At 37.0% G+C, this 20,941-nt stretch overlaps 2 protein-coding genes across 11 annotated transcripts; both read left to right on the plus strand.

Moving 5' to 3' along the window:
• Positions 1–1,235: 1,235 nt before the first annotated feature.
• Positions 1,236–7,308, plus strand: LOC113335755 (protein PHYTOCHROME-DEPENDENT LATE-FLOWERING-like). Of its 10 annotated transcripts, none has more exons than XR_003353467.1 (14): positions 1,236–1,588; positions 1,685–1,718; positions 1,837–1,901; positions 2,031–2,096; positions 2,200–2,280; positions 2,426–2,587; positions 2,674–2,772; positions 2,862–4,147; positions 4,239–4,465; positions 4,625–4,761; positions 4,905–4,943; positions 5,024–6,525; positions 6,622–6,720; positions 6,915–7,308. XR_003353467.1 is itself a non-coding variant. In XM_026581767.1 (13 exons), the coding sequence occupies exons 1-12, from the start codon at positions 1,445–1,447 to the stop codon at positions 6,488–6,490; spliced, it is 3,807 nt and encodes a 1,268-aa protein (XP_026437552.1). In that variant the 5' UTR covers positions 1,236–1,444; the 3' UTR covers positions 6,491–6,525; positions 6,622–7,308. The 10 variants fall into 10 exon arrangements, 6 of the variants coding, with proteins under 6 accessions (XP_026437552.1, XP_026437551.1, XP_026437553.1 ...); XR_003353465.1 differs by having other exon boundaries at positions 6,642–6,720; XR_003353464.1 differs by having other exon boundaries at positions 6,642–6,720; positions 6,955–7,308.
• A 9,452-nt stretch (positions 7,309–16,760) lies between these two features.
• LOC113335555 (exocyst complex component EXO70A1-like) lies at positions 16,761–19,199 on the plus strand. Its single transcript, XM_026581590.1, has one exon. It carries the CDS (start codon positions 17,039–17,041, stop codon positions 18,887–18,889), a length of 1,851 nt encoding a protein of 616 aa, XP_026437375.1. The 5' UTR covers positions 16,761–17,038; the 3' UTR covers positions 18,890–19,199.
• Positions 19,200–20,941: the final 1,742 nt, after the last annotated feature.

Consider the following 20,941-nt stretch of genomic DNA (forward strand, 5'->3'; position numbering starts at 1 on the left):
TCTGTGTGTTTTCTCATGCGAGTTTGGTATCCTACGAAATACATTGTTCCCCAACTTTTAAAGCAGCATTTCTCATTCGTATTTCTTGTCGTGACCACATAAACCACTATTTAAAATTCGCTGCTCCAGTGTAATAAATATAGGAGAGACTTAAATAACTTAGGTTTGCGACGTTTTTTTTTACCATATTCATATTGATTAGTTAAACTATGCCTGCAACATTTATCATTCGACACTATGGATTTTCCTTTATCGTTTCTTTTCCATTTGTATCTCATTTGTTCGGAATCCCTCATTTTCTTTCCAATTTTTCCTTTGTCAGATCGGGTTGTGCAAAAGATGGATAGAGTCAACGACGTTTTGACACATTTTTTCGGAACCCCTCATGAATATATTGCATGTTATGTGGGGTCTGGACGTTGGATTTTCTAGATTTTTACTGCGGGACATAGTTGTACACAACAGTGTAAATTATAATTCTAAAAAAATTAAAATATATAGTCATATGGGTACTCTTTTTGTAGATCTCGGAAAGAGCTTTCCGAATATATAAAGTTTGTGAATTTTGCACGAGCGGTTCGAAAGATAAATTGTTTTTTAATTATTCATATATTATTAAAATTTTCTGACATCATCATGAGTCACTGTGGACTAAACTGCAAATATTTGGACTAAATTGTAAATAATAAGGATTATTAGTGTACTTTCCCATATTTTGGACTAATTTCTACCTAGTTGACTCGGCCTGAACTAAATCATACTTTTGGACTTATTTTTGGACTAAACCATATTTTTTCCTTTTTTTAATTTTAGAGTAGGAATAAAGTCCCCTAGGCCCTACCTACTACTGGTACATCATTAAGGTCCCATTAATCCATAAATTCATTAAGAAATAGGAAGTTACTGATTCCGTGTGAACACGAACCCGTGTATAAAATAACATAATCCTTATCACCAGATTACTTAATCGGTAAGTTTATATCACACACACAAGTCCATATATAACAACATAATCTATATCACCGGAGTACTAGATTGCTAACACCACTGAGAATTTATATCCCCTTGTACCAGCAATTCTAAAAACTAGTCTTTGTAGCCACTGAGGCAAGTCCGTTTCAAGTGATAGAACGATTCAAACTCACAAAAGAAACCCACACACAAAAAAATCCACCCCCGTTTCCATTCCAAACAAATCAACACCGTTAAAATGTTTTTAGAGATGAAAACCATCAATCACTAAAACCCCGTATTTATCTCTTTAATCTCCCTCTGATTATCATTTTCTCATAATTCCAGAATTTTCAAAATTCTAGGGTTTTCAATTTCCCTCCCTCCCTCTCATCCTCAGCAATCTACTAATCAAATCCATGGAAATCAAACCCACAAAAACCTCAACATAATCTTTTCATAATCGTGAGAAACAAAAAAAAAATAAAAAAAAATGGGCGTTTCTTTCAAGGTTTCAAAGAAAGGAACACGATTTCGCCCTCTTCTTCTTCCTCTGCAGCCTGATGATGATGATAATGAAAATGTTGATTCCAATACTAAGGCTTTCACTTCTATTCCTGCACCCAATCTTTCTAAGGTAATTTCTAGGGTTTTTTTTTTCTCTTTAGATTCAATTTAAGGAGCTATAATAATAAAACGGTTGATCTGATTTCATGAAATTTTATCAATTTAGGTTGATGTTGTTCAGACTGGTGGAGCTGTAGAAGGTATCTATTTGTCGTCATCGTCGATAAGATTACGTGTCTATAATTAGCTTAGTTGGCTTATTTTATTGATTTCAAAAGGTAATGCTATTATTAAATTAAAATGTGTGTGATTATGCAGTGAATCAAGTGTCATTTACATTGGATCTCTATGAAGATGGATTTTGTATTAGAAAGGCTTTAGAGGTGTGTCTGTTTCGTAAGACCCTCAGGCTGTAGCTCATGATCGTAGTTTGAATGCTTGTCTATAATGAAATGTTGCTCTTGTCGAATTTTGGTAATATCTGAATGTCGGAATGGACTGATTCTCTGCAGGATTCGGTTCAGGATACTCGGAAAGCCGTGTGTCCGTACGATAGGAGATCAGAGAGTTTCTTCTCTGTAAGCGTGTGGTTTCTTTGTTATCACTTTGAATAGCACAATAATGGCTTTGTTTGAGTTAACATTTTGAATTCATGTTTGTCGTGCTTATTGTTTGCTGGAGGCAATCGAGGCTGGTCGATTACCCGTTGATTTCTTGGGCGAGATGCTAGTCAAATATGTAGAGGGAACACTGCTATGCGAGGTGAGACCATAACACTTTCTCTTTGCTTTCTGAATCATTCTAAATTTTTGAACTCAATATAATTACTGTCCATGGTCCATGGATTAGATGTGCAGGGTATAATGATTTACTTTTCCTAATTCTGTGAACTTTTTACCTTATTCAGGTCCGAGATTACCGTAAGGGTGCGCTTGTACCAGGGAATGTTGTTTCCTCTATGAGTGGATTGCCAGTTATTACTGAAGTGTCTCTTAGGCTGTCGTTGGAGAATGTTGTGAAGGACATTCCATTGATCTCGGATGATTCTTGGACTTACGGTGATCTATTAGTAAGTGTAGTAAGTTTCTATATGGCTTTAAAACTAAATGCAACCTTTCTTTACTCTCATACTTGGATTCTTTGCGTGTATTCTAGGAAGTTGAGTCTCGAATATTGAAAGCCTTGCAGCCAAAACTTTGTTTAGATCCTTCACCGATGCTAGAAAGACTCTGTAGTGAACCTGCACACGAGAAGGTATTAAATTTTTTTCTTTGATTCTTCTTAACTTGTGCTTGTCAGAACTTTATTTGGATACAAATTGTTGAATGGTCCCTTCATTGCAGCTCAATTTGGGCCTGTCTGGCCGTCAGAAGAGAAGATCGAGGCATATGCCAGAAGTGACCGTCGCATCCAATATTCAAACACATGGGAAAAAAGTTCAATCTGATGCCTCAGGGGATTCTGGAACTATATCAGGTGATGCTACTCAAAGTGTTTCAAAAGGACATGTTTCCAGCAATAGTCAGTTCAGCCCTAAAAGCCTTGGTCCGGAAGCTTCGCTACCAGCATTGCCTTTGTCAGCCAACCAATGCAAGTATCAACAGGGAGTTGACCAAAGAGTTATGCAGGATCATGTATCTGGGCCTGCTGTACAAGCATCGAGAGCTTTACCCTCTAGCCGGGACTTGACGATGACCCATAATGATGGGAGTGGTGGGGTTCCTTCTCTGCATGAAAAGAGGCAACGTCAAGATGCTCAGTTGGAACCCTTGTCCAATGCAAGTAAGAGAGCTAGGCAAACATTGGTGAGTTTGGATGTTGTTCCACATAAGGGGGTTGGATCACAGTTGGAGACCATCACAGGTCCTGATTTATTCTTGAAAAATACAGTCTTTCATCAACCAGCAGAATCCAGGGATGCACAATATGTCAGTCCTGGGGCTCAAAAGTTTTCGCAGAAGGTGCTTGAAGGGGTACCTAATCGAGAGCCCTTTTGTGCAGATCAAAAGGGATTGGGAATTGGAGGGAAGGATGATCCGAGGCAAATAGATAAATTGGATAAGCCAGAGTTTGGCAGAAGTAAACGTGCATCTCATGCAATAGGGATGGAAAACAGCCAACTTGATCCACAGCAGGGGCGAATAAACCAGGGGATACCGCCGCATCCATTGATGACATCTCATTTCCCTTCTCCGATGCAGCGGAAAAATCTTGGTCAGCTTGTTGACAAAGATCTAAGAATAGAAGATCAATTGCATAAAACGAAACAAATGCAGAGCCCTAGGGCTTCTTCAGGAGCTATGGAATCTCCCAAGTCATTTAGGTCCGGAGAAATCTTAAGTGGTTGGTTAGGACCCCAACTTGGTATTGCAGCTTCTGCTTATGGAGTGACACAAAAACCAACTGGTCATTCTCTCCCAACAGTTGACGGGACCCCATCTCTGGCTTCTAATCCAGGTGATTCCATGCAAAGACCGCAACAGGCACCAACGGCCCCAAGACGGAGATCAAACTCCCTCTCTAACAATCAAGCATTTAGCGGGGTTGGTTCTGCTTCAGTCAGTACAACACCTTTGTCTGATCACAGTATTCTCGATAAGTTTTCGAAGATTGAAATGCTAACCCAGAGGTAATTTATATTTCTCTCTGATCACTCTGATTGTTTTTTTAGTGTCTCCTTTGATTTCTAATGGCAAGTCTTCAAATTGTTTCCTTTACAGACATCAACTGAATTGCAAAAAGAAAAAGGAAGATAGCATCTCTGTTACGAAGCCTGCATCATATTCTACTCATTTAATCTCAATGTGTCTCTCTGATGTCTCTAATATGGAGGAGCTCAGAGAGCCAAACTGCATTACACAACTGTCGAAATCTCTTGTAGGTGGGAGTATGAATATCTGCAAGGTTCGTGCACTAAACTTCTGCCAGAATGAGCATAAATTTCAAGGTTTGTACTTGCCGTTATTTTCTTCTTCTGAGTTTTCTATTATCTTGGAGGTTTATGCCATAAAAAAGATGAAACTATTGAAACTTGATTAACTGCTAGTTAGGTTATCTGCTCGACTGTTCAACTTTCTCATATGTTTCTTTCTCTTCGACCCTCCAGGTAATGTTGTTATCCCTAGACGTAATCGATTAATATTGGCAGAGGATGAAAGTGATGGCACTGTAGCAACCCAGTACGGCATATACAATAATGAAATTTTAGATTCCAAGGAATTATTGCCCGCCTTGCCTAACACGGTAAGTTTTCAGTCAAGTCAATGCTATGTAGAATCATTATATTTTGCTTTCGATCAAGAAGACGGAATATATTTGTCTTTCTCGGTGTGCAATACCTGTCTTTCTGTTATTAACAATCTCTATTGACCCAATTTTTGTAACAGTATCATGCGGATTTGCTTGCTGCGCAATTCTGTTCTCTGGTTTGTTTTCTAACTGTTGCCACTGAATCACAGATTTTTTGTTATTCAATTTTATTTATGCATTTTGTTCCCTTGTGTAGATGCAACGTGAAGGATTTCAACTTAAAGACGATCAAATCCAACCAATTCCAAATGTTTCTATGCATTGTGAGTCCAATGGTCCGGGAGTTGCCTCGAAGGGTGTGTCAGCTGAAATGATTACTTCTCAGCCATCCTTCGCATCTGGCGCATCAGTTGCCAATGAGAATTCATCTGTAAATTCGTTTCAGAATCTGCTTGCTGGTCCACAGATTTTGCCTCCTGGAGACAACCAGTCCTTATTTTCTAAAGGGTTGACGTCAAGTGTTGGAACACCACCATCATCACAAAATCTGAATCCGCAATCTTCAGCTCAGAGCCATCAACAAAATCCGAATCTCGTGATTCAACAGCAGCAACATCCTCAGATCCAGAGATCATCAATGATGATTCCCACAAGTCCTGTCTCTCATATGAATTCTATTGGGCAAAATTCTAATGTGCAGTTGGCTAACCAGATGATGAATAGACACTCAAAGCTCCAGCATCAGCAACGACAACAGCAGCACATGGTGCTGCAACAACAACAACAGCAACAGCAACAGCAGCAGAGGGTGTTGCAACAACAACAACAACTGCAAATGCAAAGGAATATGATGTCTGGCCTTGTGACAGGCATGGGTATGGGGAACATGAGAAATAATATGGTTGGTCTTGGTGGCCTCGGCAATGTTATGGGAACAGGTACTATTGTGAGAGGCGTTGGGGTTGCTGGGATTTCAGGACAAACAATCCCCATGCTTGGCTTAGGTGGCATGGATCAAAATCGAATGACTATATATCACGTTTTGAGCATGATAGATCAGGAAGTTCAGCTGGGAAAGATTTCTCAAGTTCAAGCTAATGCGGTGCTAGCAAGGTTCATGGCGAATCAGAACCATGGCAGCCTTTTTGGGGAGCGTCAATCTGGAATTGCGGGTATGTCAACAGGACAGATGCACGCTGGATCTAACATCAACTATATACAGAGAGCAACCATGAGCCCCCCACAAATGATCCCAGGGATTATGATTCAGCAAAAGCAAGCACAAGATCTGATGTTGCAGCAGCAGCAGCAACAACAACAACAACAACTAAGACAGCAGCAACCACAACAACAGCAGCAACAACAACAACCAAGACAGCAGCAACCACCACAACAGCAACAACAAATAGGGTCTCCATCAGAAACTGTGGTTTCATCACCTCTGGTCGGCTCCCCCCCATTAGCTATAACAATTCAACCACAACTGTCTCAGCAACTGTCTCCACAGTTGCAGCAATTAAGCCCCCATCAAATAAGCCAACAAACTGCAATGAGTCCTCAGTTAAGTTCGGGTACGATGCCACCACTCAATGCTACTGCTGCTGCCAGTACTGGGGTTGGTCCAGCCAGCCCACAGGTGATCGCATCACCGGTTGGTAGCATCACCAGTTCTCCTATGGAGGTACAAGATACGAGCAGAAGCAATTCTGCAAGCAATATTTAGCACATAGTGCTTGACTTTGCCACCTCTAATTGCAGGTATGTAAGCAACAGGGTTTAATTTTCTCATCGGAAACTTTACCTGTATACGGATTACATATATTCGGGAAATTCCTCATGTCTTATTCGTTCCAGTTTGTCATTTGCTCATACAGAAGATCACAGATTTAGATGTAAATATGCAGCTCAGTGCAGCAACTTGAAGCGGTTGCATCATACCTGTACAGACCGGAGGTACATCCTTATCCACTGATTATTGACGGACATTATATACCTTTTGATTGCATTTCATTTTATGCAAAATGTTTAAACCACTCGATGACTACCCTACCACCTTTTGCGAGCTTTAATTTGGTACATAAAACTATCTGCTGACGGTATAAGGAGCAGCGGCAAATAGGGTTAATTACTTTAAACTCTTATTTTAGGTATCAGATTTTAGTTGTATTGACATTGAACTCACTACAGCTACTGAGATTTAGCGGCTTACCCCATAGAGATTGCGGCCTTTTTGAAATCCAGGCTCATCCATCCAAGTGCAACATGTCTGTCATGAAGCGAACCATGCTACTTTTTTTGATGACTAGTGCCGTGCCCTCCAGTACATTTTGTTTGTTTCCCAAGATGGTACACTGATGAATTGAAGAAGATTACGTTTGAGCATGTGGTATTGGGAAACATTTTGTAAGTACTTTTTTCTTTTTACCAACACCTTGGTTTTTTTCCGCATTTAGCTGGTAGAACAGTATACATTCTGGTGGTAAAATCTGTTAGCCCTGTTGATATATTAGTTGCTTCTTGATATATTATTCACTTTGGCTATGTATAGTTTTATTGCAGTTGACCACTAGTCTCACACCATATTTCCGCCGTCCGTTAAAATGGTAACCACTACCATTAACCTAGGCTAGCTTGATATGCCGAATGGAAAAAGAACTTCCTTTTGGTATGGGACAACCTCGTGATAATTTGCGGTGGATTTTAACTCCACATCTGGTTTATTGATTAATTTCCCTTGCAGTCACCCAAGTTGGATTGTGAGCCAAAATTTGTGTTTCAACAGCCAAATTTTACCTTGTTTACTTTGGGACCTTATGCTTGCAGACTATCCCAACCTGCTCTCCAACATTTGCTTGATGAGCAAAATAATTGTGCTGTGGCCCAAAAACTGCCTTGTGGCCCATCTTGTCCCAAGGTTTGCATCGTGATAAGAGAAGTCACTCCTGTGGCTAAAAATTTGTCAAAGGATCCAAAATGTGTTCCAGTCATCGGAAATCTTTTTCATGACCCTTGATTTGTCTCCGGACATAAATTTTGCATCATGGCCTTAAATATGTCATCCAACCCAAAAGATTCTGGATCAAATCTGTTACTCTTAAATCTTAATTTATTTCTTACCATAAGGCTTAAAATTTTGAGCTACGTTGCGACCATAACGTTTCGTCGGTGGCCTAAACTGTGCTCCCTGATCAATGACCTAGAATGTGTTTCCCGATCTTAAATGTAATCTACTCATGACAACTTGCAAAATTGCACGTCTGCACTGCTGCATTTCGGCTCTGCAACACTGATAATAACTCAGACATGCAATCCAAGCAAATGAGGCTTTGTATCCATGGCTAAATGTGAAACCGAAATCAAGCTGTAAAACATCCTCAAAATGATTCTACATCTCTTCTCGATATCTGTTTCTCCGACCCCCACCAACCATGCACCACTCGTGCACATCTGCTGTTCTTTAAGAAATCAACTGCCATATTCTCATTTTTATTATTATTTTTAAAAAAATAAATTATTAATAACAATAAAGCTGGCCTATTTATTAGTAATGTACTTTTTGTTGGGGTTTTATACGTAAAAATTAGGTGTTTTTTCAACTCGAATCGACAATTTGGATCTCCTCAACAGATAATCTTAGATTCCCCATTGCATTAATGTTCAACATAATTCTACTTCCAGCTCTATAATGCGGTTAATGTTTTGCTGCATTTTTAACTAAAAATCAGTTTCACACCTAATATAGATATCATCTCTTTTTTTTTTGCTGCATTTTTTTTTTGGCAACGGAAATGTTCCAACCTCATCGCTGACACTTATCGGGAAAACTTGGGATTTTTTTCCTTTCGATGAACCCTTTTTGAGCCAGTGATATTAGTCTCACATGAAAACTATAGAGTATAGATCACAATTTTTAACTTTTAACTCTTGGATTTAGTTATGGGATTTTCCACGGTCAACCTGAAATTATTGTTCCAAATCATATGTCGCCACCGAAACAATGGAATCAGAACGCCTCACTTTTTCTGATAGATCTACGAGATGAAATGAGAGAATAAATCCCTCCCACTTTGGGAAATATGTAAATATGCTCCAAAAATATTATTATGCACTCAAGCGAACAATTATTTGGGAGCTCTCGTATTTGTTATTACAAAAATGTAAGCTAATGGTTATGTAAAACTTGACAGTTTGGTAGGTATTGAGGGACAAAACTACTCAAAACTCTCGAACTTGTTCTGGAATAAGAGAAGAAACAGAAAATGTTTAATATATAAATGGCACCACCAAAGATATCTCTAACAGACTTCACCCATAATATCTTTCGTAATTTGATTTGTTCAGAATATGTAGAGTTCATAATCATTTTTTCCGACAAATTAAAACTTATTAACTCCTAACTAATGTAATTTATGCTCATAATTCAAATTTAAATAAGAGATAAAAACAAATTTGTGATATACTAATGTGCAAGCGTGCGAGCACGTGAGCGTCAGCAGGTTTAGGCTGTAAAGATTAGTTGACTTGAATTATATTCCGTGATTAAAATTAATTAAATCAGCTTTGTATGTGATCGAGGAAACAGATTTAAACAAGAATTATACACGGTAATTTTCCTTAATCCAAACTTAAATTCATTTATTTTAATTTGTTAAATGATTTAAAGAATTGCCTTATGGATTTTTTTTATTTATTTTTTTTGCACTTCACATTATGGAATTTAATTGCTATGTAATGTAGTATATATGAGTCGTGTCTGTATGATATAACTTAAGTTAGGATTGAATTTTGCTCGTCCAGTGAATTCTATTTCTTTTGGAAACCTAAATTTCTTATATTGCATTAATGGTGTGGTGATCATATTTCATCAAGGATGCAAGTTTTTTATGTATTCCAGTGCGTATTAAGTTTAGTTTGTTTAGAATTATAATTTATCTAATTATAAATTTGGATTTTATGTGTGAACTGATGTGGTATGGACGATTTTTTTTTTCGGAATTAAATTTAGAAAAATTATGTATGTAAAATCAATTTTATTTATTTATAAAAAATCGTATTCATTCAAAAAACACTATGCGTGTATGTAGGCAGTGATGTCGATGTATTAGGTGTGAGAATTGAACCAGGAATTGAAACCAAAGGGGGCCAAATGATAAATTTTTTTTGTATTTCAATAATGCCCTTTTGGAATTACATTAAAATATCACAACATTAAATATACAGTGGGTATTTTTGTCTATCAAAATCCTAGAAAAGTCTCTATCTCATGTACGTAATATTGTGAGACATGTTAGATACTGACATGAACATTAGATGATCATATTGAAATTGACTTACTAAGATTATTACTCCCTCCGTTATTTTTTAATATGCCAGTTTTTATAAATAAATATTTTAAAAAATAGGTCAGTTTTCTAATTGGGAAAGTCAAATGTTACTTTAATTTTCTAAGACCACTTTTTTTTGAACTTCTTTTGATGACAAGTGTTATGTGGACCATTTCACTTATTTCTTTGGCTGACAAGTGTTATGTGGACCATTTCACTTTACTTCTTTTATTGACAAGTGTCTAGAGGACCACTTTCAACAATTAGTTCTCTTAATTTCCTTAATTTTCTCAAAAAAAAAACTTGCCTATTAAAAAGTAACAGAGGGAGTATGATTTTATCCAGATATCAATTTTCAAAATGAATAGGAAATTACAAGACTCAAAGGTACATGGATTTTTCAAATTTAGTTACAACATTTAGTACTCCTGCAATTATGCACTTGAGTAATATTAACAAACCTGATGTTTTAAAAATACATATTCATATTGCATTCGAGTGTGTAATAATTCCCGTCTTTGGTTTTTAAGCAAATGATACCTGAATCGTGCACACAGTCTATCGAGGCCGATTTTAAATGGGTGTTTAACTTTTGGTTTTTGTTTTCGAACCAAACAAGAGGATATTTGTTGGAATTTTATTGCTAATTGGGAGTCAAAGTAAAAAATGTTGGGTTTCCTGGTTTGGGTCAATTACCACGTATTGACGGGTTTCCCAAATTGATCATTGTAGACGGTTTTCTAAAGTAAGGATGCTGACAATTTGGACCCAAGTTTTGTGACTCCTATATAAGGAGATCTAGGCTATTAGTTTAGTTATGAAATCCTCAATGGAATTCTTTACAGAGATTTGAGGGTTTCATCCCACTTAGTGAGGTGGTATGTGAGAGACTTAATGGTGGAAGGAGTACATCATTGTGGTGCTTACGGAATACTTATCAATGTTGGAAAATATGTTGTTATGGAGTATTTATATGTAGATGTTCGGAAGACATCTTGTCTAAGGAGAAGATCACCTTGGTAGTGTTGGAGTAAATTATTGGTGTTAAGCAGAAAACGTCCACGATAATTTATGTCAGGGTGTGTAGAGAAGATCATCTCGTTGTGGTAGATAATGTGGTCGTATGGGAGAAGACAACACTTTGGGTTTATAGGGTGTTTGTGAGAGTTCTTGTGCTCGGTCACGTTGTGGTGAGTCGATGGATTGATTTAGTCAATCAGATGTGTAATTATCAGTTGATGATTTTATAATGAATAAAGAAGTTTGTTTGATGGATGTACACAATATACACATATTTTGTATATTGTTGAATCACGTTAAATCCGCGAGTAATTTACTTCTTGTTGCTTTTGTTTATGGCTTGCGTCTGTGTGGTTCTCTTTCACTTTTTCTTATCCTATATCATAGTGAGGTTCATGAAGCATTCCGAGAGATCAAGTGTTTTTTGTTAGCGAGTTTACTTCAGCAAGACTAATTAGCACGTAAATATCTCTAAACGTCGACAACTGGTAAGTTACTATTTAGTACCCAGAAGGGGCGATTGTCCCAACAGTGGCGACATGTCTAATTTTAATGTCTATCCGATAGTTTACCGGAAAATAAAGCATTGATGATAGAGATACAACAATAATAAGGAAATTTTTACTAGTGGAGAATCCGGATAGACTGCATAATAAATAAGATGGGTATTTTGATGAGTGATATGCAAGACGCTTGAGAAAAACTACTACCAATGCTTCTGTTGAATCTTACTTTCCTTGAAACCATTCTTACATTTCCCGTAATGATACTTTTACGCGTACTGCTACGCTTATTGTTGATGAAGTAAAGCATATGTTTTTTTGATGTGCAACCAAGTACGACACCTGAACTAGATGATTTTTCACCTAGTTTTTAAAAACAAGAAATGTGGAGCATTGTTGGTTCTGATGTCGCCTAAATAGTTCAATCCTTTTTCTATTCTAAGGTCTTGGTTAAACAACATCATAACTTTACCGCCTTCATCCCTGAAACTAATTGTCATAAAAGTGATGTATCATTTAGACCAATTAGTCTGTGTAATGTGGCCTATAATATCATCTACAAGTTGTTAGCAAGTAGACTTAAAACTGGTATAGATAAAATAATAGTCTCCTTTTAAACTAATTTCGTCCCTGGTATGTTAATCACTGATAATATACTAATTTTTAGTATGGCCATTATATTGGACATGCCCAAGGCCTTTAATAGGGCAGAGACCTTTTCCGTTAAACAATGTGTCACTACTCTCTAAATGACTCCCCAGATGATATTTACTACCTTCAAAGAGGTTTGATATAGGGATCCCCCTTGTCTCTATATATACCTTGCGGATGGAAGCTTTGTTTCGGTGTTTCTCAAAGATGAGTCAGAACGCCTTATTCATGAAGTTAAAGTAACTATCTGTGGTTCATCCATCTCTCATCTATTCTTTGCTAGCGGTTTTTTAAATTTTAAGAAAGCCATATTCAAAGATGCTAGGAATTTAGCTAACATTATCAAACAATTTAGTGTCTTTTCTGGTCAGGTTGTTAATCTTGCTACATCTGCAATCGCCTTTAGTTGTAAAGTGCGATGTGATATTAATAATAATATAGCTAACATTATTATGCATATTAGAAAAATGACTCTGCAAGAGAAATTCTTAGGAATCCCTTTTTTGCTCCAGAAAAGAAAAATAGAATCCTTGCTCTCTTGTTGGATAACTTTAGGAATCAATTAAGAACCTTGAAATCTAAGTTTCTGAATACACTAGGTTAAACAAATGCCCTAGCTTCTTTAACCACTGAACAAAAGTTTGTCTTTCATATACCTGAGAAATTGCATTCAAGATAGATGTGATCCAGATAAATTTCTGGTAGGGAAAATAGGAAAGTGATAAAGGTCTTTACTTCAAGAGATGGTGGGATATTACCTCCCTAAGAGCAACTGCAGTGGTACGATCAAAACCAAAGATCAAATACCAAAAAAAGGACCAAATTTTGGGTATAGTCCGTATTGGTAAGCTACGGTGTACGAGTAAAATTTAGTCGAGCGTACATTATACCCCCGCCTGATCCAGACACACATATAATATCCGCCCCACCATCAGGCTCACATATAATGTCCGCCCCATTTTATTCAGGATCACATATAATGTGATTCCCACCATCAGGATCACATATAATGTGATCCCCACCATCAGGCTCACATATAATGTCCGCCCCCATTTTGAAACCATCAGGCGCACTTTATACTTACACCCCACTCCAAACGGTTATTATATCAACGCCCCACGGATTTTTAATTTCCGCTCGACCAAATTTGGTTTTGGTCTTGGTCCCAGACCAAATATAGTCTGGAATTTGGGTTTAGTCTGGTTTTTGAACTTTACTCTCTTCCACTACGTCATGTATTTGGACCAAATATTTGGGTTTAGTCGTCCATTGTGGACGCTCTAAAGAACTAGGTGGCCTAAATAATATTTTCTTGATAAACTAACATGGAGAATGATTCACTAACCCTCTTCCTTGTGGGTTAAAATTCTCAAAGCAACATATTTTAAGTTTTAACCCTCTGCATGACTGTGTTAACAACAGTGGCTCCTGGATCTGGAATAGTAACTTCCTTGGGATAAATATTATCCAAAAGTTATGTTTGGGAACTTGGGGATGGCAAATCAATTTCCATCTGGAAAGATAAGTGGATTCAAAGAGAAATTCATCTCCTTATTTTGAGTATTTTTCAAGTAGCGTTCAAACTCTTGATCAACTTATTGGTTTCGACACTAAGACTTGGAAGCTAGAAACTCTCAAGTGCTTATTTGATGACGAAATTGTTAAGAACATCAGTGCTGAAGAAATTAGGTTTTCTCTCTACGGAGAAGATAAAATTAGATAGAAACCGAGCAGAAACGGTGTTTTTAGTGTTAATTTTGCTTATAAAGTTATTCTTGACTATAACCCTAGTTATTAACCCTCATAACAATAATATATACTTCAATTTTTTGGAAAGATTTTTTGTAATGCAGGCTCCCTCATTGAAATAAAATACTTCTTTATGGAAATGCTTACATAAGTGTCTGTCTACCATGGACGTAATATCTGGATTTTCTAATCATCAATATAATAACTTGTGTGTATTAGGTTCAATACATAATGGTTAACTATGAAGTAGGTAAAAGGGTTTGGCAAGCTTTTTATCCCTATTATCAACTCATGAATATGAATTTAACCTATTATGAATGGTTATCTAATTACTTTAACAAGAATAACTTGATTCATGATTTTGTTGTTTCTGAAACTATTGCATTTATGTCTTGGCATATGTGGAAAACGAGGTGTTCAAAAGTCTCTGAAAAAATTGCAGGTCAATGGAACTTCCATTGCAGGTAACATCGTTAGCTATCTGACTGATTGGCATTAACGCTTACATACTTCTCCTCCAAGCAGTCAATTGTTAATACCAATTTGATCATATTTAGAAACCTCCTCTTCCATTAGCAAAGAACAATAACTTTAAATGGTCAAACTATCATTTTTTTAGCTGATGCTATTTGAAAGTATGCTAAAAGTTTGAGTGTTGGTCAAGATTGGTAGTCTGTCTAAATGGTTAGAAATATCCATTCAGTATGATTTGAACAATTTGTATTTCTATTTATTTGTGAAGTTTTCCTAGTAGGAAGAAAAAAAATCATCTGCACTGAGAAAGTATCGAGATGCCACCATATCATAATCGTAAAGTCGTTGGCGTCAAAAGTTTTATCGATTAAAAAAATACTTCTAATAGTAAAATTTTGCTTTAACCAAATACGATGGGATGTACATTTTTGTAAAGTCAATATTTTATTTTTATAAAGTTAAAACGAGTAGCTAGCTAAGCTGGTCATTCCCGTTCCTCAAAGGTTTGATGCGCTGCAGGAGATTCTAGGTTCGAGTCCCCAATGACGCAGTATTGTGGAAATTATTATAGCGGATATGGGGATAATTATTTCGCACGGAGGCAAGCTAACTCTACCTTCCATGTCAAATTCTACAATATTACCCCATATAGATATGGGGGGTGATTATGTCGCACGGAGGCAAGCTAACTCTAGCTTCCATGTCAAATTCTATAATATTACACCATTTGGAACTCGAACCTAGGACCTCTTGGAGTGCATGAAACGTTTATGAAACGTGGATGACCAGCTAAGTTAGGTACCCGTCAATAAAATATTTAGAAAGAAAAAAGATACATGCACAAACCTCGAGGATGCTCGGATTTAGCAACACAAAGATTTATCAAACCCAATAAGAAAGAGTGACACAGTCTAGTCTAGTTTATGAAACCCAAAAATACAGCCATATTCAATACATGATCCCTTTAGCCGCACTCATTGGCTCAACCAAATCATGGATTGCATGAGATTTAGTAAAAATGTTGCACCCAAAATGATAGAAACTACAGTGCACAGGTGACCGCCACCGTTTATCCACCATCGATTTTAATTATTTAACCTAGCTCGATTCATATTCATGGAACAAGTTATCAACCTAAAAACGATCAAGTTCTTGTGCCTGTTGGACAATACATCCTAACATGACCCCTCGATTATCCAATTTACCTGCTCAGAATTGTTATACGGATATAAAAGTTACACCATAAATCTCATAAAAATAAACAAAAAGAAACATAAATATAAAAGAAATGAGCCATGCAGAATGATAATGACAGAAAATAATTTCTCTAAAGCATAAAATAGCGTTCCTTTTCCCCTCTGATTGGATTTGCACAGCAAGAACAAGCTGTCTAAAACCAATGTCCAAGAGGAGACAATTTTTTTAAGACACATTTCTCCAAGCTGTCTTCGCCCAAAAAAATAATCCAGAAACAAACTGATCACATGCAGCAACTCTTATACCATTTATTATTGTATTCTGTACTAAGCCCCATTCTCATCCCTTAGATCACTAAAACAAAAAACCAAAATACATCCGTATGATGATATCAAAACAAACAAAAACTAACCCCATAAGTTTGCAAACCATACCAAGGAAAAGTTTAAGTGATGAGACACCTAAATGCCATAAGAAATGGCAACATCATCAAAATTCTTACTTGTTGCTTAAAACATGGGAGAAATATTGAAATTTTGCTTTTCAAACCTAAAAAATTGATTCAATAAATATAGTCAAATTGCATCCTGGAATATAAAAAAAGGAGAAAAAAAAATCAACCTAAAACATTTCTGAATTATGAAGGTGTTTGTTTTTCCGTTAATCCACTGACTCATCTGAATAATTCAATCTTACTGCATTTAGTTATTTTACGGTATTCAAAGCTATCCGAATGACTCGATCGAATTCCAAGTTTATGTTATTCATATATATATATTTTTTTGATCGGTAAAGAATTTGATGTCGTCGAGTTTTAAACTCAGACCATCGATATCATCACTCTGTGACTTTATCACTATACTACGTTGACACCGGCTACAATCTTCAGAATTCAATAGATATGTAAAAAATCTTACTAGTTACCACCAAAGTAGCAGCATATACTAGAATGGTGCAAAGCCTAAAGTTAAGGGTTAATTACACCAATCAAATCTAAGGGTCCATTCCATGAGAGTACTTAATGATTGAAGGCAGGGCTCATGTGCAAGTAACATTAGCTTGGTATCAAGACATATGCACCAAGACAGTTGCAATCAATTGAATACAACTCTTAATCAACCAAAAACAAAAAACCAACATTTCAAACAAACAAAAGAATTCTCACAAAAATTTTCAGATTCAGACAAACAACAACAGCTGCCTTTACTTGCAGAAATCATAAGTTCTCTCCATTAAAATACCAGAAGAAATTATTTAGTATCTTACTCTGTCATCTGCCGCTCTCTGTTTCTTCATTGGTTTGTTAAAACTGCAAGCTATCTCTCTTTTCATTGGCTCTTCAATCTTCAATCCATGGATTCACCTGAGAAAACAGACGGCGGCACCGCGACCGGTATTCAGTTTGCAGCGGCAGAGAAACTTATCTTAAGATGGGATTCAACAGTATCAGAAGAAGCAAGAGAGCGTATGATATTCGACGGCGACCGGCAAGAAGCGGATCGGTATTTAAACGCGGTGGATGAGATCCAGAGATCAATGGAATCTACAGATGTTTCTGTTGATTCAAGTAAGATTAATGGTGCAATACAAATTGCTATGGCACGTTTGGAAGACGAGTTTCGTAACATTTTGATCACTCATACTAATCCACTTGAAATCGAATCACTTATCGATACAAATAACTCTGTTATGGTTGGTCATCATTGTAGAAGTATGAGTCAATTCAATGGCGATGTCGATTACTCTGAAGATCAAGAACATGAAAATGGTGAGCATCATAGAGGTCGAACGAGTACGAGTTATCGAACGACAAGCAGTATAAAAGAGATTGATCTAATCCCACAAGAACCCATCGCCGATCTTAGAAGTATTGCAGAAAGAATGATTACGGCGGGTTACTTGCGGGAATGCATTCAAGTTTACGGCAGTGTCAGGAAATCAGCTGTTGATGCAAGTTTCCGGAGACTCGGGGTTGAGAAACTGAGTATTGGTGATGTGCAGAGATTGGAATGGGATGAATTAGAAGCCAAAATCAAAAGATGGATTAAAGCCGCAAAAATTTGTGTAAGAATTCTTTTTGCCAGTGAGAAGAGATTATGTGAACAAATCTTTGAAGAGCTGGGTACAAATGCCGATGACGCTTGTTTCATGGAGACGGTGAAAGGTCCTGCCATTCAGTTATTCAATTTCGCAGAAGCCATTAGTATCAGCCGAAGGTCTCCGGAGAAACTTTTCAAGATTCTAGATCTTCATGATGCTTTGTCAGACCTTTTGCCGGATGTTGATGCAGTTTTCAGATCGAAATCGTCTGAATCTGTCCGAATCCAAGCGACTGAGATTCTTTCCCGGTTGGCCGAAGCTGCACGGGGAATACTATCGGAGTTTGAAAATGCAGTTCAGCGGGAAACTACCAAGATTCCGGTTCCGGGAGGTACAATTCATCCATTAACCAGATATGTTATGAATTATATAAATTTGATTTCTGATTATAAACAGACTTTGAGTGAGTTAATTGTTTCGAAACCATCGATGAATGCCCGGTTCCCAAATGGTGATTATATGGGTGATTTTGAAGACCCCGAACCCGAAAACGACACACCATTAGCTCTACATTTGATTTGGATCATTATGATATTGCAATTCAACTTAGAAGGGAAATCTAAGCTTTATAAAGATAATTCATTAGCTCATTTATTCATCATGAACAATGTTCATTACATTGTTCAAAAAATCCGAGGATCTTCGGAACTTCAAGAAATGATCGGAGACGATTTCTTGCGGAGGTTAACGCGTAAATTCCGTCAAGCTGCAACAAGTTATCAAAGGGCAACATGGGTTGGCGTTCTGCATTCATTAAGAGATGAAGGATTACATGTAAAAGGCGGGTTTTCGTCCGGGGTATCGAAATCTGCATTAAGAGATAGGTTTAAAACATTCAATGCAACATTTGAAGAGACTCATAGAGCTCAAGCAACATGGTTAGTACCGGACCCTCAATTACGCGAAGAGCTTCGTATTTCTATTGCAGAGAAGTTGTTACCGGCTTATCGGTCTTTTCTGGGACGGTATAGGAGTCATATAGAGAGTGGTAAACATCCAGAGATGTATATTAAGTTTTCAGTTGATGATCTTGAAGCTGCTGTTTTGGATTTCTTTGAAGGTTATCCTGTTTCATCACTACATATGAGGAGAAGGTCTCATTGAAAATGAAAATCAAAACATAAATTCAGATTATTAGACTGAATTTTTCTTCTTCTTCTTCTTTTATTCACAAGTTAGAATTTCTTTAGGTGATATATTCTTTAAATTTTTGAGTAAGAAGTGCATTTCTTGGATGGTTTTGGTTCTTCAAGAGGATTCGGGCGAAAAACGGTCTCTTTTGGATAGAAGATTATTGTTCGGTAATGTGCTTTGTACCCTGTAAGCAAAATTGTTTTTTGTTTTGGTTGCTGCTTTGAGCTCGCTTCGTTTTTTTCGATTAAATTTGTTCATATATCACAAGAATTCTTGTTTATTAGTATTTTCTTTTCATATATATCTAGGAGGTAGATTTCAATAACACACCATAATTCGATATCCATTGATGTTCAAATTTTTCGCCCAACAATTTCCTTTGACAGAAAGAATTCATGTTCTTATAACTTTTGTGTGAGTGGATTACAGACCCAACAATAAGACTTAGCATTTGATAAATTTGCAGCACACAGAACCAAACCATTACTTGAACCTAAACGGTATAAACAAGATTTTGGGAAATTTGGTTTTGGATTCAAGAACTCAAAAGAAAACCATTATGAATGGTGGAGAGTGCATATCAAGATATGCATTACTGAACGTAGATTTCATAGGGTTGTTTGGAAGATAATCTTCGGGTGGTATAAAACCATAGAATAAGGTCCAAGGAAGAGTATAATCATTGAGTGAAGTCCATTTTTTTTTTATAAACTAAGGATTACAAAGAAGTTGCTACCATACCTTTGAGACACATTTGAACTTGAACATAGGCTTTAAAGGAAAATGCAGAAAGATTGCAAGCCAGATATCGTCTGTTAAGCCTGCATCAATGGATGAACCCAGCATCTTTACCTCTCCTTGCAGCTAGGAACATCAATGAACTCACACATTGATATTCCAAAACCAAAACCTTACAAGTTACAACCTTTATGTTCCCTAGTTTAACACAAACACATTGATACTTGCAAATCAAGAAACTGTATCACCAAACTTTCCTATGCCATGCTGCGATCTAACCTGTCATAGGGCCGTATATAATACCCGAAAATATTAGGCCCAGACTGTTCCGCCCGCCTGTGCCTGTAAGAGCTCGAAGAGCTCGAAACCTATAACAGCCCTCCATGGGTCTTCATGGCTTGGATAGGTTAATTTATTGGGCGAGCTCCGGCTTTTTCTTTAATTTGTTATCGTCATATCTGCTTGAATGCTTGTTATTCATGCCCTGTGGCCCCTGTCCAATGTGCTCGTTTAAAATTTATTGTTTGTTATTGGGCCTTTCGCTCGTGCCGGACACGGGTGGGATTCTCAAATCCGCACTTTTAACGGTTTGGTTGCGGTTGGACTTTGAAATCCGCGATTTCACCCGCACCATTCCTCACTTAAATACCAATGTTAGAATACTAATGTTAGTATGCCTTCTTTAAATTTAATACAACAGATCACTGAATAATCTGAGATGACACTTGTCGTGAACAGATTCGACCCTAGCATCAACATCAGACAGATCTCGTAGCCAACATTAGTTATTACTAATTGCACTAGGTGGCACTAGTCACGAATAGCCTAACTGGTTCAAATTCTACCACTACTCAGTGAGTAATTTGGTATCAGTTTTATTATAAAAAATGAAAGAAAACTGGATTACTATATCGAGAAATAACTGAAAATTTAAAGAAGGGATAATAACATTAGTATTCGTGAGCACAAGATTGTAGAAATGAGGAGATGGAGATACGTACCATTGTTATTCCTCACTCAAATCAATCTTGAACGTAAAGCGAAACGATGATTGATTACTTGGTATTTTGTAGAATTATGTATTGTTTAATTTGTTTTTTATTTTATTTTGTTGACTAAATTCGTGATTAATCCGCATCCGGTCTGTATCATCCGTTGATCTGCGGATGTTAAATCCGCGGGTGATTAGGCGGTCACGGTTGGATTTTTCAAATCCGCAACTTTGATGGATTGGACGCGGGTGATCGCTAATCCGCATCCGTCCGTCCGTTGCACACCCCTAGT

The sequence above is a fragment of the Papaver somniferum genome, unplaced genomic scaffold (genome assembly GCF_003573695.1).
Source record: "Papaver somniferum cultivar HN1 unplaced genomic scaffold, ASM357369v1 unplaced-scaffold_15, whole genome shotgun sequence".
Classification (NCBI taxonomy): domain Eukaryota; kingdom Viridiplantae; phylum Streptophyta; class Magnoliopsida; order Ranunculales; family Papaveraceae; genus Papaver; species Papaver somniferum.